Genomic DNA, 12,209 nt, shown 5'->3' with positions numbered 1-12,209 from the left:
ACACACACACACACACACACACACACACACACACACACACACACACACACTGTGAAGACCATGAAAACACAAACAGCTGAAATAGAAAGTAAGGCAAGAAGACTGAGGAAGGACTGAAGAGAAGGGAAGAGAGTTTAGGGAAACATTTGACCAAGATGCAAGAATGTAACATTTATGAGTACTACTCATCAGGAACCTGTATGTGAAGGCGGAGGGAGAGGCGCCGAATAGGTAAAATTTCCCCTAAAGTTGCAGCAGCAGGTGGTGTATTTCTGAACTCTGCCTTAATGAAATCTCCCTATTCTTCTTAATGTTTTCTTTTCAATTAAAATATCTGAGAGGGACATAGGAAGATGGTGAGCACTCAGAATTTCAGTGCTTAGAAAGCTGAGGCATGTGGATGGCCTTGAATTTCAGGGCGTCTACGTTTTACACCAGTCATTACTCGTTATACCAGCCATTGGGCTTGCTTCAGCTCATACTTTCTCTTCTCCTCCCTCCCTCTCTCTCTCTTTTTCATTCTTTCTGCCCTTGTTTTCAGATTCCCAAGTGCTGGTATCATAGGTGTGCACCACCATCTAAAGCTTTTAATTAAGTTTAGACCAAATTCCAGTTTTCACCAGTAGAACTAGCAGTTTGAAATGGTTTCTCTCCAGAAGTATCTGAGTGTATTTCAACAGACCCACTTCCTGAGTGTTCTTATTTTATTCTTACAAGAGTGTCTGGGGCCTTTTGGCCTTTTTAATAGAACTTTGCCAACTCCTCAGAGAAACAAGAGAAGAATGAACAACATCATTAGGCCCATTTTAAAGATGGGGAAAATGAGGGATGATGAGATGACTTTTCCTAGTCCATATGAAAGGAAAGTCCACAAAGCAAGGTCTGATTCTCAAAAATCCCCAATATCTTCTCAAACTCAGGTAAGGCACAGCAAGGGGACAAGAAACAGCAGAGCATAATAAGCCCATGACGATGGACTGACCAACTCCACCCAAAGTCATTTTCAGCAGCAGAATGAGGAGGCAGGATTCTCAGAGCTCAGTTTATTGTGGGAGTGGGGTGGGGTCAGAATGCCGGTTTCCTTGTAGTAGTTTGGTATGGGGACTGACTTTAAGACATATAGCTGGTTTTTCAAAAAAAAGACATGACTTCATGAAAAGGAATTTAACAGGAGCCTGGTTTAAATGAGGCATGAAGGAGGCGCTCTTCCTTTCTGAAGGTGCCATGTGTGAATAGATTAAAATTCTCTTACTCTGGTAACAGTTAGTAATCTGGAAACTTTTAATAGTCTACAAATTTGAGGTTTGGTTACAATGTATTTATATCCTCTAATAGCATTTTAAAGGACACAATTACTCTAATGGTGGCTTTCAGGGCACCACAGTTTAGAGTATTTTACCAAAATATCCCATTTGAAAGAAACTTTTGCTGATAATTAATAATCCTAGGGACTTTTTATTTCTTTCCCAATTCCTGGCTGATGTACTTCTTGTCTTCAAGTTAATTTTCAATTCTATCTGAACCTACAGCCAAAACTTTAATGGTTGGTCTATTTGAATCAAGTCACCATTGCCCCTGCCTCTGTCACTGGCATGGGTGTCTGTCATGTTGGCCAGCCCGTCACTGTGAGTCATGGCACCTTCACATCTTAGAAGCTGTACTTTCCCAGGATGGTTCTCACGGAAAATTCAACAATAGTTTATCCTTGTGTTTTATAAAATGCAAGTAGCATGGTGTTTGGTACCTCTCCAGTGGGGTACATGGTTCCTATCTTATCTACTCTTAGGACAAATTACCTAATATCTTCAGGACTTTAAACTACTGTGGAGAACACCTATTTATTTGGGAAATTGCATTGAAAGAGTGGAAGAATACAATGATATCTTTATCATCAATAGGAAATAAGCTCCATGAAATTATCCAAAGTATTATAAGAGACGGCAGAGATACTTGACATGAACAAACAGGATAGATCTTGGTTGTGAGAAATAAATGAAGGGATTTTTCAATGTAGATAATGCTGAAACATTTTAGCTACAAATATGGCAACAATCATTATCTGTAAACATTTCCTAGCACAGTGGTTCACATGGATCTTATTACAAACCAAAGTGCCAGTATGGAAAAATAAGTGCATTAATGCTTTATCGTCTTCTTTGATTATTGTGAAAAAAAAAGAAAAGGAAAGAAAAGAAAAGGAAAAAAATGGTCAAAAATTTAACAGAGACAACTTGGACTTCAGTCAAAACATAGCTGTTCTGCTAGGAAGAGAAACATTCTCAAGGGAGCTTTCAAGGAGGAAAATGAAGTATCTCAGGAGCTGTCAGGGGAAGGGGAGCAGCAGCCATGGAAAGTTCTCTGCCCGAGTTTGTGTGTGCTGATGTGAAACTCGGGGGATGCACTAGGAGTTTGGGAAAAGCTCTGTGGTCCACAGAGGAGACAGGGTTAGGGTGTTAGAGTGAGCATGACTCACAGAGCTGCCTTCCAATCTCCATGACTCAGTAGAAAGCTATTCCTTCATTATGTGGAATAGACCCAATCTGGTCTAAGCAAGACAGCCAACGGTGCCTCAGGCTTCTCCATCATTCGGGGTTCCCTTGCTATGGCAAACACAGAGAACCTTTAGCCACTGTGTTTGTCTACACAGCAGCATCCATCCACCCCAGCTTTCCAGTAGGCAATTTCATCATGAACTAGTTGCTACCATTCACCTTCCGATGGCTTAGGAAGCACACTTACTGTATCTACAAAAGGTAACAATCTCTAGCTTTAAAAGAAATCAATACATCTTAAGCAGTGTCCCTAAAATTGGATATTAGAGTTTGCCAGTAAGTTAGAATTTCTTTTAAGGAGCTAGCCTGGTCTTGGGAAGTAGTCCATAAATGTTTTGTTCAGCACATGTGCAGAAATAATGAGTTAAAAAAAAAACTTCAAACCTCCATTTGGCTATGATGATTTCGACTCCCTCTAAAAACCACAGTTGTGTTATGATGAGTTATCAGCCATCAGGTATGGGAGTTTTATCTCTTAGTTTTATAACCAGAGCCAAGTGTGAACATTTTAACTACACTATTATATTTCACCTACAAACAGAGCTAGAACAGAGTCCCTAGCTGCCAAATGGTTTCCGAGGAGTAGTTCTGTAAGATGCAACAAAGAAAGAGTTAAAAACAGTAGTAAGGACAGCTTAGTGCTGTTTTTATGCCGTCATTGTAGACTCAAGCATGGCTCATTTACTCTCTCTCAAAAGAGAAAATAGGTATTAAGCAACTTTAAAGAAAAAGTTGGCTCTGTTCCAAGACAGAAATTCTTATCCAAATAAATACAGTATGTAAGTGTGCTTTTAAAAAAATCCAGCTCATCTGTATTTATATTTGGATATTAGGTAATTGAATTTCACACAAGTCTCAAAAATGAGCAAAAAGTCTGAAGACAATTTTGAGAAGTGAGCCAGCAGTACACTCACTCTTGGGACAGTGCTGCCTTATCTCCCAGTACAATGCTCTACACAACTTGCCTTAGGAGATTCATAATAGAGTTTCATTTTGGTGCCAAGATCCAGACATGTCTAAAGTAATTTCATTTAAAGATTTTTCTGCTGAACTAATAAGAATAGACCAGGAGCAGGCGCTGAACAGTTGCCTTTTTGTATACCCTCGGGAGTTTACAACAAGCACCAGGAACCTGACTGTAAATATTAGGTAGATATTGCTGCTTCTATTGTGGGGTGAGCAAGTTCTCCTAATGCCTTCTCCAGAGCCAAACGCCTCAGTTCTTAAACTTTATGGTTTTCCCATCTTGAACAGAGTCTGTGCTAAGAGAGCAGTCCTGGACGGCGTTTCATCTACATTGATGAACTGCTGTGCCCAATAGCCTATCAAGACAGCGAGATTCAAGCATGCCTACTACTTCCCAAACACTGCAGCGATATTTTGCTGGTGTACTTAGATGTATGCTTATCTCAAAGTCAAAATCACTCTTCTTAAAGAAAAAAAAAACAACAACAAACTCAAAGACCAAACCACCAGCTGAGAATGCCTAAACTCCAACCTTTCAGTCCACAATGCAAATATTTCGAATCCGGATTAAAGAACCGTTAGCAATAAATAATTCCAGGAAAAAGAAAGTTTCCACGCCTAAAGTCCATTTTTGAGGCAAGTACACCCGCCTTCCTGAATGGTATCGATACTAAAGTTGGACGATTGCCACTAAAAAGTTGTTACTACTAAATTATATAATATGCTTTGTTATGTAACACAGTCCTGTTTTATATGCTTAAAATTATGTCATTCATAATAAAACTAGACACAAAGTTTTTGCTTTTCACACACAAACTGCCACCCACATTTAGACATATCCGCGCGCGCGCGCGGACACACACACACACACACACACACACACACACACACACACACACGGCATAGACAGTTTCTGAATCCCTCAGTTTCCTGCTGAGTTTCAGAACCTCCCGGTGGGTAAAGTAACTTTGGTGGTTCCCTCCAGGCATTTATCTTGCCAGCGGAGATTCTGAGAAAGACTGCCTCTTACAAAAAGGCACATCAAAATTGTCTCTTGCCTGTCCATTTTGGAGTCTCACCAGCTCTCTAAATGGCTCTCCTGGGCTCAGCTCCTTTCTAGCAGGTACCCCGTGACTGTGTCTAACTCAGGTTGGGAGCATCAGGAAGGCTCTGAGCCCTAGACTTCCTCGGCATCGGCTGGCCACCTCAGCTTGGCCACCTCTGGCGCTGGTCTTCCCCACCCCTCGCCCCAGGAGGAAGACCCGGTACTTACAGCCTGCGGCCAAGCCCCTCCACCGAGCGCCCGCGGGAGGGCACCGAGTAGCTGAGCAGGAACACCAGGACGCTCCACTGCTGAACCAGCCTCCGCAGCATCGTGCCGCTCGCTGGCTCTGGGGACCTGCAAGAGTGGAACCCGAGGGTCAGTCTTGGTTCTCCATCTCTTCCCAGCACTGCCCCGTTTCCTCTTTAGGAGCCCCGTGGCTTCCCAACAGCCACTCTAATGTCGAGGGCATCTCACAAGTTACGAGGAAAAAAGAAAACAAGAAAAAGAAAGCAAAAAAAAGTGTCTCCGAGCCCCTGAGCACTTACTTTTGTAGGAATCAGCGCCTCCAACTGTGCCTCTCTCAAACCGCACAGGCAAAAAGGGACCCGAGAGGGGAAAAAGCAATCAGAGAGCTTCCTCTGAAAGAAGAGCGAAAACCGAGCGTTTTACATAGGCGTCGGGGATGCGTGGCGCGTTGCTGTGGCTCCCATAGCAGTGTCTAATTTGTCTTGGCGGCAGCGCTCTGGGTCCTGGAGCAGGGCGAACCCCTCTTCAAACGCTAGTGTCCCGCAGGAGTCAGCTGTCCTGCGCACCGGGCCTCTGGGTGCACAGCCACTTGCGGCAGAGCGCGTATATATACATAGCTGTCGGTCTACCTCCTCCGGTGGGCTGGTTGCTTCCGGAAAGTTGATTCCACAACGCCCTTGAACAAGTTGCAGGCGCGCGTGTCGTGGATGCGAGGGCCAGGTGGCCGCGAGGGCGGGTTCCGGCGGCGGGGCGGAGCGGCCCAGCTGGGGCGGCGCAGGTTGGAGTGGAGCTGTGAGCCCAGCCCTGGAAGGTTCACACGCTCCGGGGCCAACCTGCTGAGAAGTGAGCAAGTCGCAAAGAGGTGGCGCCCGAGGAACGCGCGCCGGCGGAGCAGGCAGGGGTGAGCCGGCCGGCGGGGGCGGGGAGCACAGGGGAGCCGGGAGCCACGGAGCCCCACCCCAGTCCCAGCCCGCGTGGGCCGATCTGACGCTCTTCTCCTTCTGAACCGGCCTGCTGCCGCCTGAGTCGCTGGTCCAGGAGCCCGGGTCCCCACGGGCGGCAAGGAGGAACCCCGGGTGGCCTGCGAATCCCAAGAGTCCCAAGCTCGCTTGAAAGCTCGCACTGCTGCAAGCCAGCCTTCCTGCCTGGTGTGGCCTTCTGGGGAGGGGACTAACCCTAGCACCCAGGAGAGCAAAGGCGATTTTTGGCCTTACTGTTTAGGACTAGGGATATCACATCTGGAGCAGATCCTAGAAAGGGTGTGTGAGCAAGGATGAAGACCCACTCTGATCACAGAGGACCTGGAGCGCGCCAAGTCCTTCTTACTCACCCTTCCTTTGATAACCTACTCTGTCCTGCTATAGATTCACTGAGTGAGCTTATCCCAGTTGCTTCAGTTTCTCAGCGCTGCTGGGCAGGGTGGGGAGAAATTTGTGAGTTACTGGTTCTTATCATACAGGAAAGGGAATAGAGGGGTGTGTGTGTGTGTGTGTGTGTGTGTGTGTGTGTGTGTGTGTGTACTGGTTCCCCCAGGTTCTAGATCCCGGTGTAGTGAACACTGGAACCACTCAAGTTTGTCTTCTAGACAATCCTGCTGGAAGTTTTCACCTGTCTCTCTAGGAGGCTAGTGTCACTCAAAGACCTTTGTCAGGCCTGGGCTGTCGACCTGATGCTCTACAGACTTCTGGGGTGGGTACAGCTAGGACTTCTCACCCCTCCCCTCCCGAAGCCTTGCTACTGGCCAGCAGTTAAGCTTTCAGCTGTCTTGGGCGGGGTCCCCTCTCATCAGAAGCCCTTCTCTCCTTCCCTTGATTCCTTTAAACTTCATACTTGTAAAAAAAAAAAAAAATTGGCTTCTTCCCACCTTAAAAAGAAACCCGGGAATTTCCATAACGTCCTTTAAGCGGTTAAGAATTTGTAACTGTTTGACTTGTTTGCGTGGCACGAAAAGACAACGTTTGAACCTGTGACACTCTGTGATAACCCTTCTTCCCCAAAGATGCTGGAGCCCTAATTGATCTGAAGTGGGGAACCCCGTGAGAGGAAAAGAAGGGACTCACAAAGCAACCATTCTGTTGTGTTTCCTGAGACTTGCTTAACATTAAAAATGATATTTGCTTCACTACCAAAAAAACAAAAAAAAAAAGAAAAAAATTCAAAGGTACTTTGCCAAGTCTCAAATTACTCTGACTTAAAAAGAAAATGATCCTCCAATAAAAGGTTGAAACAAAAACTAGACACACTATACATTAAAAGCTGGAATTTATACACTACTTTGATTTATGTTGCTATTTTCCTAATTAGACAAAATTGACCCTCTTCTCTTTCCTTCCTTTCTCTACCCCATCACTCACCATCTTTTCTGAGGCTAATGGAAAAACGTCATCCATTTTAAAAGAATTTCCTCTCCTGGAAACACAAAGAGAAACTATAGAGAAAATATAGACAATGAGGAATAAGTAGCTTTCTCTCCTCAGAATTAAACACTTTCACATGCTCTGTTGCTTTGCTTTTTCCTTGAGTTACAAACTCCTCCACATTCTGGCCAAGGAAGGGACATCCTGTCTGTCTCATTCAGAAGTATTTGTTTTGTAAAATCAAGTCTTTAATGAATGAAAAGCTTTGTGTAAGTGGTCTTTTCCGTTATCAGGAAGCAGGCCCTGCTCCAGGTGGACCGTGGTGTTCCTTTCTTAATGTAGAAATTACCTTTAGTGTCTCTCTACCCAGGCCCTGATTCTTTGCCTTGACTGCAAAGGGTGTTTTATGACATCATAATCTAAGTTCTGATCTTGCTAAGGTCACAAGGCAGCAAGGAAACAGAGTGGGAACCCAACCCCCAGGCTTATGAACAGGTCACGTGCTTGATCAGGTGACAGGTTTGCTTAGGCTTTCTGTCACACAAGTGCACCTCGGCAAACAGGAGGTTCTGAAGGTCTGTCCCTGCCGCTCCACAGTCATGGGAATTCCGAGCTCAAGAACAGTGTTTAGGCTCCCTCCTCTGTAAGTGACAGTTTTCCAAATCCAGCTTTCAAGGAGAGGCCCTGCACACACAAATTCATGGTGGTCACCAGTTTATAGATGTTACCTGGGCGTTTCCTCTTTGGAGAGAAGCTAATGGAAAACTCAAAGTTGTCCTTGTATTCTGTACTTCCTCTGTCTTCCTTTTGGGTCAAACAATAAGCAAAGAAATAAACATTTGATTTATGTGTTTGAGTCATGTTTAGGATTAGCTACCAATTCTCACATCTGTCTGCCAGTAGCTCCAGGTCAAGTCTCCAAAATCCCACAAAACCAAACAAATGTACACATCCTTTCTCTCCTCTGGCCACTTGGCTGTTGATAAAAGTTACCCCTTCGAGTAGTGTCTGCGCTTGATTCTGTGGGATTACAGCTCCGATGACTCGCCCACCGGGACAGGAGGAGAAGCCTAGGGCCCTCAAAGCTGCCCAAAGGAAAGGAAATATGAGGTTTGAGCATCCATAGAGGAGGAGTTGCCTGCTTGTAGTTATGTGAGGATAAAACTCTGTTAATACCTGGAATGCCACTCCAGGGAGGGGCTGAAGAGTATGCCAGGCTGCCGAGATCCTCCTGTGATCAGAAAAATGGACCCTATACCTTTTCCTCATCCATTAAAACCTAGAAAATGCTCTTCTTTCTCCAAACATGACCTGGAAGACCATCTAGGAGACACTTTTCAGGGCTGAACATGATGGAAGATACAACGGTCTTAGGAAGATGGGTTCTCAAGGTGGTTCTCAAGGTCCCATACTCGTGTACCCTCACACCCATGGCTATCAAGAAATATCTGAGGGGAGGGAGGGAAGGAGGGAGAGAAACAGAACATCAGTTGGGCTGCTGCTTACTAGAAGCCTTTTGCTGAGTCAAGTTCTTGGCTCCTTCGAGCAGACGGCTCTGGACTTGCACATGACCACAGGATTCAAAGACAACCACTGTTCAAAGGACAGTCAACACAATCACATCTCTTGCCACGCTGCAGAAAGCTCTTGCTGTGGTCCAGTTCCATGTGAACCTGCTGGGCTGCCTAGAAGGCCTCATCCCCAGGTGAGTCTGGGACCTTGGAGCATTTACTTCCTTTTCCCCATTGTCTTCCCAGTCCCCTGGTAAAACCAGTCACTTTGCAATTTTGGCAATTTTGGCTTTCACGGATCTTAGACTAAATGGAAGCTTTAGGAGCCTGGGTCCTCTTGCCTGCATTTACCCAACGTTCCTGGACTTTCTTGGCTATGTCTCCTAAGCTTCTAGACTCCCCATGGCCAAAGGTTTGCTCAGAGAAGAAGAACTGAGGCATTCTTCCTCCATTGCATCTTGTAAAGGGGTAAGAAATATTGGGTGCCTGGTGACGGTACAGCTTTTACAGAGTCACTAGCCTAATTGCATGGGTGGCCCTCTGTTCCTCCCAGAGAAGACTCGGGGAACATGTGACCCAGGGACAGGGGCTCAGAATATTCTCCAAATTCTCTGAGATGGGCTGTCTTGCTCCAACTTCGAAGTGTAATAAACCCCAGGGATATGGTGAGGAAAAATTCTCTACAGACTGGGGCTGAGAAAAGGTGGACTGCTCCCCTTCTCCCAGTCCAGGGACGACTACTTCCTGCTACCCTCCCCAGTTCCTTAAAGCTCACCATCACCAGAGGTCCAGGGCCGCCTGCTTTATGTCGTTTAACACACACTGTGCGGCCAAGGCGGAGTGAGGGGCTACGAGGGAGAGGAGAGGAAATGAAGAAGTGGTTGGAGGTTCTCTGTGCCAGAGGTCTCCATATGACGCTTAAAAACCAGTGGCTCTAGAAAAGATCACGTTTCAGGCAAGGATTTGGTTATTTAGTCCTGCTGCCTACCCCACACGTATGCTACTTGCCTGGCGCTGGTGCAGATCGCAGAAAGGTGCAGAGTGAGGAACACGCTCGCTTTTCGGGAGTGGAATCCACCCTGCGGGTGACTCCTTTGGAGTTTGTGAGCCGCGCAAAGCTGGCTGGGGCAGCAGTGAGCTGTCCATGGTGGTTAGGACGACTTGACGTGCGTGCAGGCGATCCCAACCAGCCCTTAGCCCCAGTGCACAGCCTGGGACATTGCCAGCACCTGCATCGGCTGCATGTATGCATGCATGCATATGGGCAGCTTCAGCGAGAGTTCTCACTCAGACTCTATTAATCGGGCGCATGGTCAAACTTCTGTCCAAATTGTGGAGTCCCTGCCCAGTTCCTTCCTGAAGCTGACTGCTGCCCCCTACCCCCACCTTCCAGGCAGCATCTCACAATTGTTAGACAACCTCGTCTACCGTAGCTCCCTCTTTCTCTCTGACCCACCCTTAGCTGAAGAATGAGACTTATGTTAATGATCTTGTCATAGGTGGGAAGCAGCGATATGGGTCCACAGCTCTCCCTTTTAGAGAGGTGGAAACTGAGTCCCAGAGTTGGTTAGATAGCACTGGGATTTCAGTCTGGTCATTTCCTTCGGATGATGGATGCAGTAGACCTTAGCCAGAGGATCATTTTCTTTACTCATCCGAGCCTGCAAGGCTCTGGTCCTTTCTCCTGGCAGTAGAGGGAATACATTACTATGGAGATTGCTTTTAGGTCCATATTGCACTGTGTTCCAAGAGACGTTTAAGCCAAACACAAAATAAATTCTTATACACCGTAAAGCAAGGAATACATTGACTTTTAATAATTGCCACCTTTCACTTTTTCAGTCTTTTTTTTTTCCATATTGCTGTTGAAGATTCATTCCCATCTGAATAATAAATTGTATACTGCAAAAACCCTACACACCACTGTGGATATTGGTTATTATGTCCATATCCTACAGCTTCCTCTGTAGAGTGTACATATGAACATCCAGTTTATGAGAGATCTTCCAAACAAGACATGGGCACAGAACACATATTTTAATGTGTCTCTCTCCTTTCTAGTCATGATATGGGGGCAGTGAGATAGCTCTTGGAGAAAGGCACCTGCTGCCAAGCCCGAGGACCCGAGCTTCATCTCCTAGATGTAGCAGAAAATGTGAAGCAAATACAGCATATTTTATTATTGTTTTGTAATCTAGAGGGTTAATTTTCTCCTGGGAACTCCTTTTGATTTTCATTTTTGAAGTCCCCATGGACATTTGTGTGTGTGCACCCATGCACTTTTGTCTGTGTGAGTGTAGGACTGTGCATACCACAGTGTGCAAGATCAGAACACAGCCTCACTGTTGGGCCCCACCCTTCTACCATGACTGGACACAGGGTTGCTGCTGTGCTGTGCACACTGCACTAGCTGGCCTTGGAGCTTCTGGGCGTTCTTCTGTCTGCCTTCTGATCTTGTCACAAGAGCCCTAGGATTACAGGAGTGTGTCAACGGGTCCAGCTTTCCCTGTGTTCTGAGGATCCAGGCTGAGGTTCTCATCTTTGTATAGCAAATGTTTTACTTACTGAGACATCTCTCCCCTACACATTCTGTTTTCTATGGATGCGTGTGCACAGGAATACCACTTTCCTCCTCAGAGGCAAGATCAGTGGAGTGATCAAACAAACCCATCACCCTTGGCTTCTTAGGTGGGTGCTGGGGATCGAACTCAGGCCCCAGTGCTTGCAAGACTCACATTTTAAAGACTGAGCCAAGCCTCTAGCCCCTGCTCTGTCAATTTCTTGGCACTTTTCCCCAATGACAAAAAAGATTGAATGATATATACTAGCTTTCATTGTCTTGTATGTTCATACAATTTAATGTTCTTCCTTTTTAATGTGTGTATACATGCATATGCCTATGTATATGTGTATGCACATATATATGCATGCGTGTACATGCGTGGGCAATGCATTTGGAAGCTAGTGGCCACCTTTAGGTGTTGTTCCTTAGAGGCCATCATCCTGTTTTTGGAATAGGGTCTCTCACTGAGGCCTAGGATTTGCAGATTAGGCCAGGCTGGCTACCAGCCTCGGCATCTGCCTGTCTCCCAGGAACTGCAGGTGTTCTGCTATGGCTGACATTTTGGGTGGGTGATGGGGAATTTGAACTCTTTATGCTTGAAGTCTTTATGCCTACACAGCAAGCGTCTTACCAACTGAGCTATCTTCCCAGCTCCCATTTTTGCTTCTGTACCCTGTCTTGTTAATTTCCCATTGTCCTTTCTCCTGTGATGATGTCCAGCCAGTTTTCCGTTGTGTTTTCCTTAATTACTTCGATTTCTATATTTTTGGCAGCTGGGGGATCCCAGACCTCATTCATGCTAAGAACATGCCTGCCCCTGAGCTATGCTCTAAGACGTTGGTTTATTTCTTTCTAAAAAAAGGTATTCCTAACAAGCTGTTAATTTGGTTTTGAGGTCTGTTATCTATTAAATTAAAATTTATTGTCTATGCCTTTATCTATTAAATTAAACTCACGTTTATTAGAGAG

The 12,209-nt window shown here is 45.6% G+C and overlaps 1 protein-coding gene across 1 annotated transcript in view; it reads right to left on the bottom strand.

The window, feature by feature from the left end:
• Pthlh (parathyroid hormone like hormone) overlaps window positions 1-5,537 on the bottom strand; it is an 11,187-nt gene extending 5,650 nt beyond the window's left edge. The window contains exons 1-2 of the mRNA XM_028757632.1: window positions 5,109-5,537; window positions 4,792-4,917 (exon numbers count right to left, since the gene is read on the bottom strand). Of these exons, the coding sequence (XP_028613465.1) occupies window positions 4,792-4,892 (101 nt within the window). The 5' untranslated portion in view covers window positions 4,893-4,917; window positions 5,109-5,537. The remainder of the gene's footprint in view (window positions 1-4,791; window positions 4,918-5,108) is intronic.
• Window positions 5,538-12,209: the final 6,672 nt, after the last annotated feature.

Source organism: Grammomys surdaster, unplaced genomic scaffold (assembly GCF_004785775.1).
Source record: "Grammomys surdaster isolate TR1022 unplaced genomic scaffold, NIH_TR_1.0 126176, whole genome shotgun sequence".
Taxonomy (NCBI): Eukaryota; Metazoa; Chordata; class Mammalia; order Rodentia; family Muridae; genus Grammomys; species Grammomys surdaster.
Note: the sequence above shows the minus strand (reverse complement) of the source record. Positions and strands in the feature narration are given on the sequence as shown.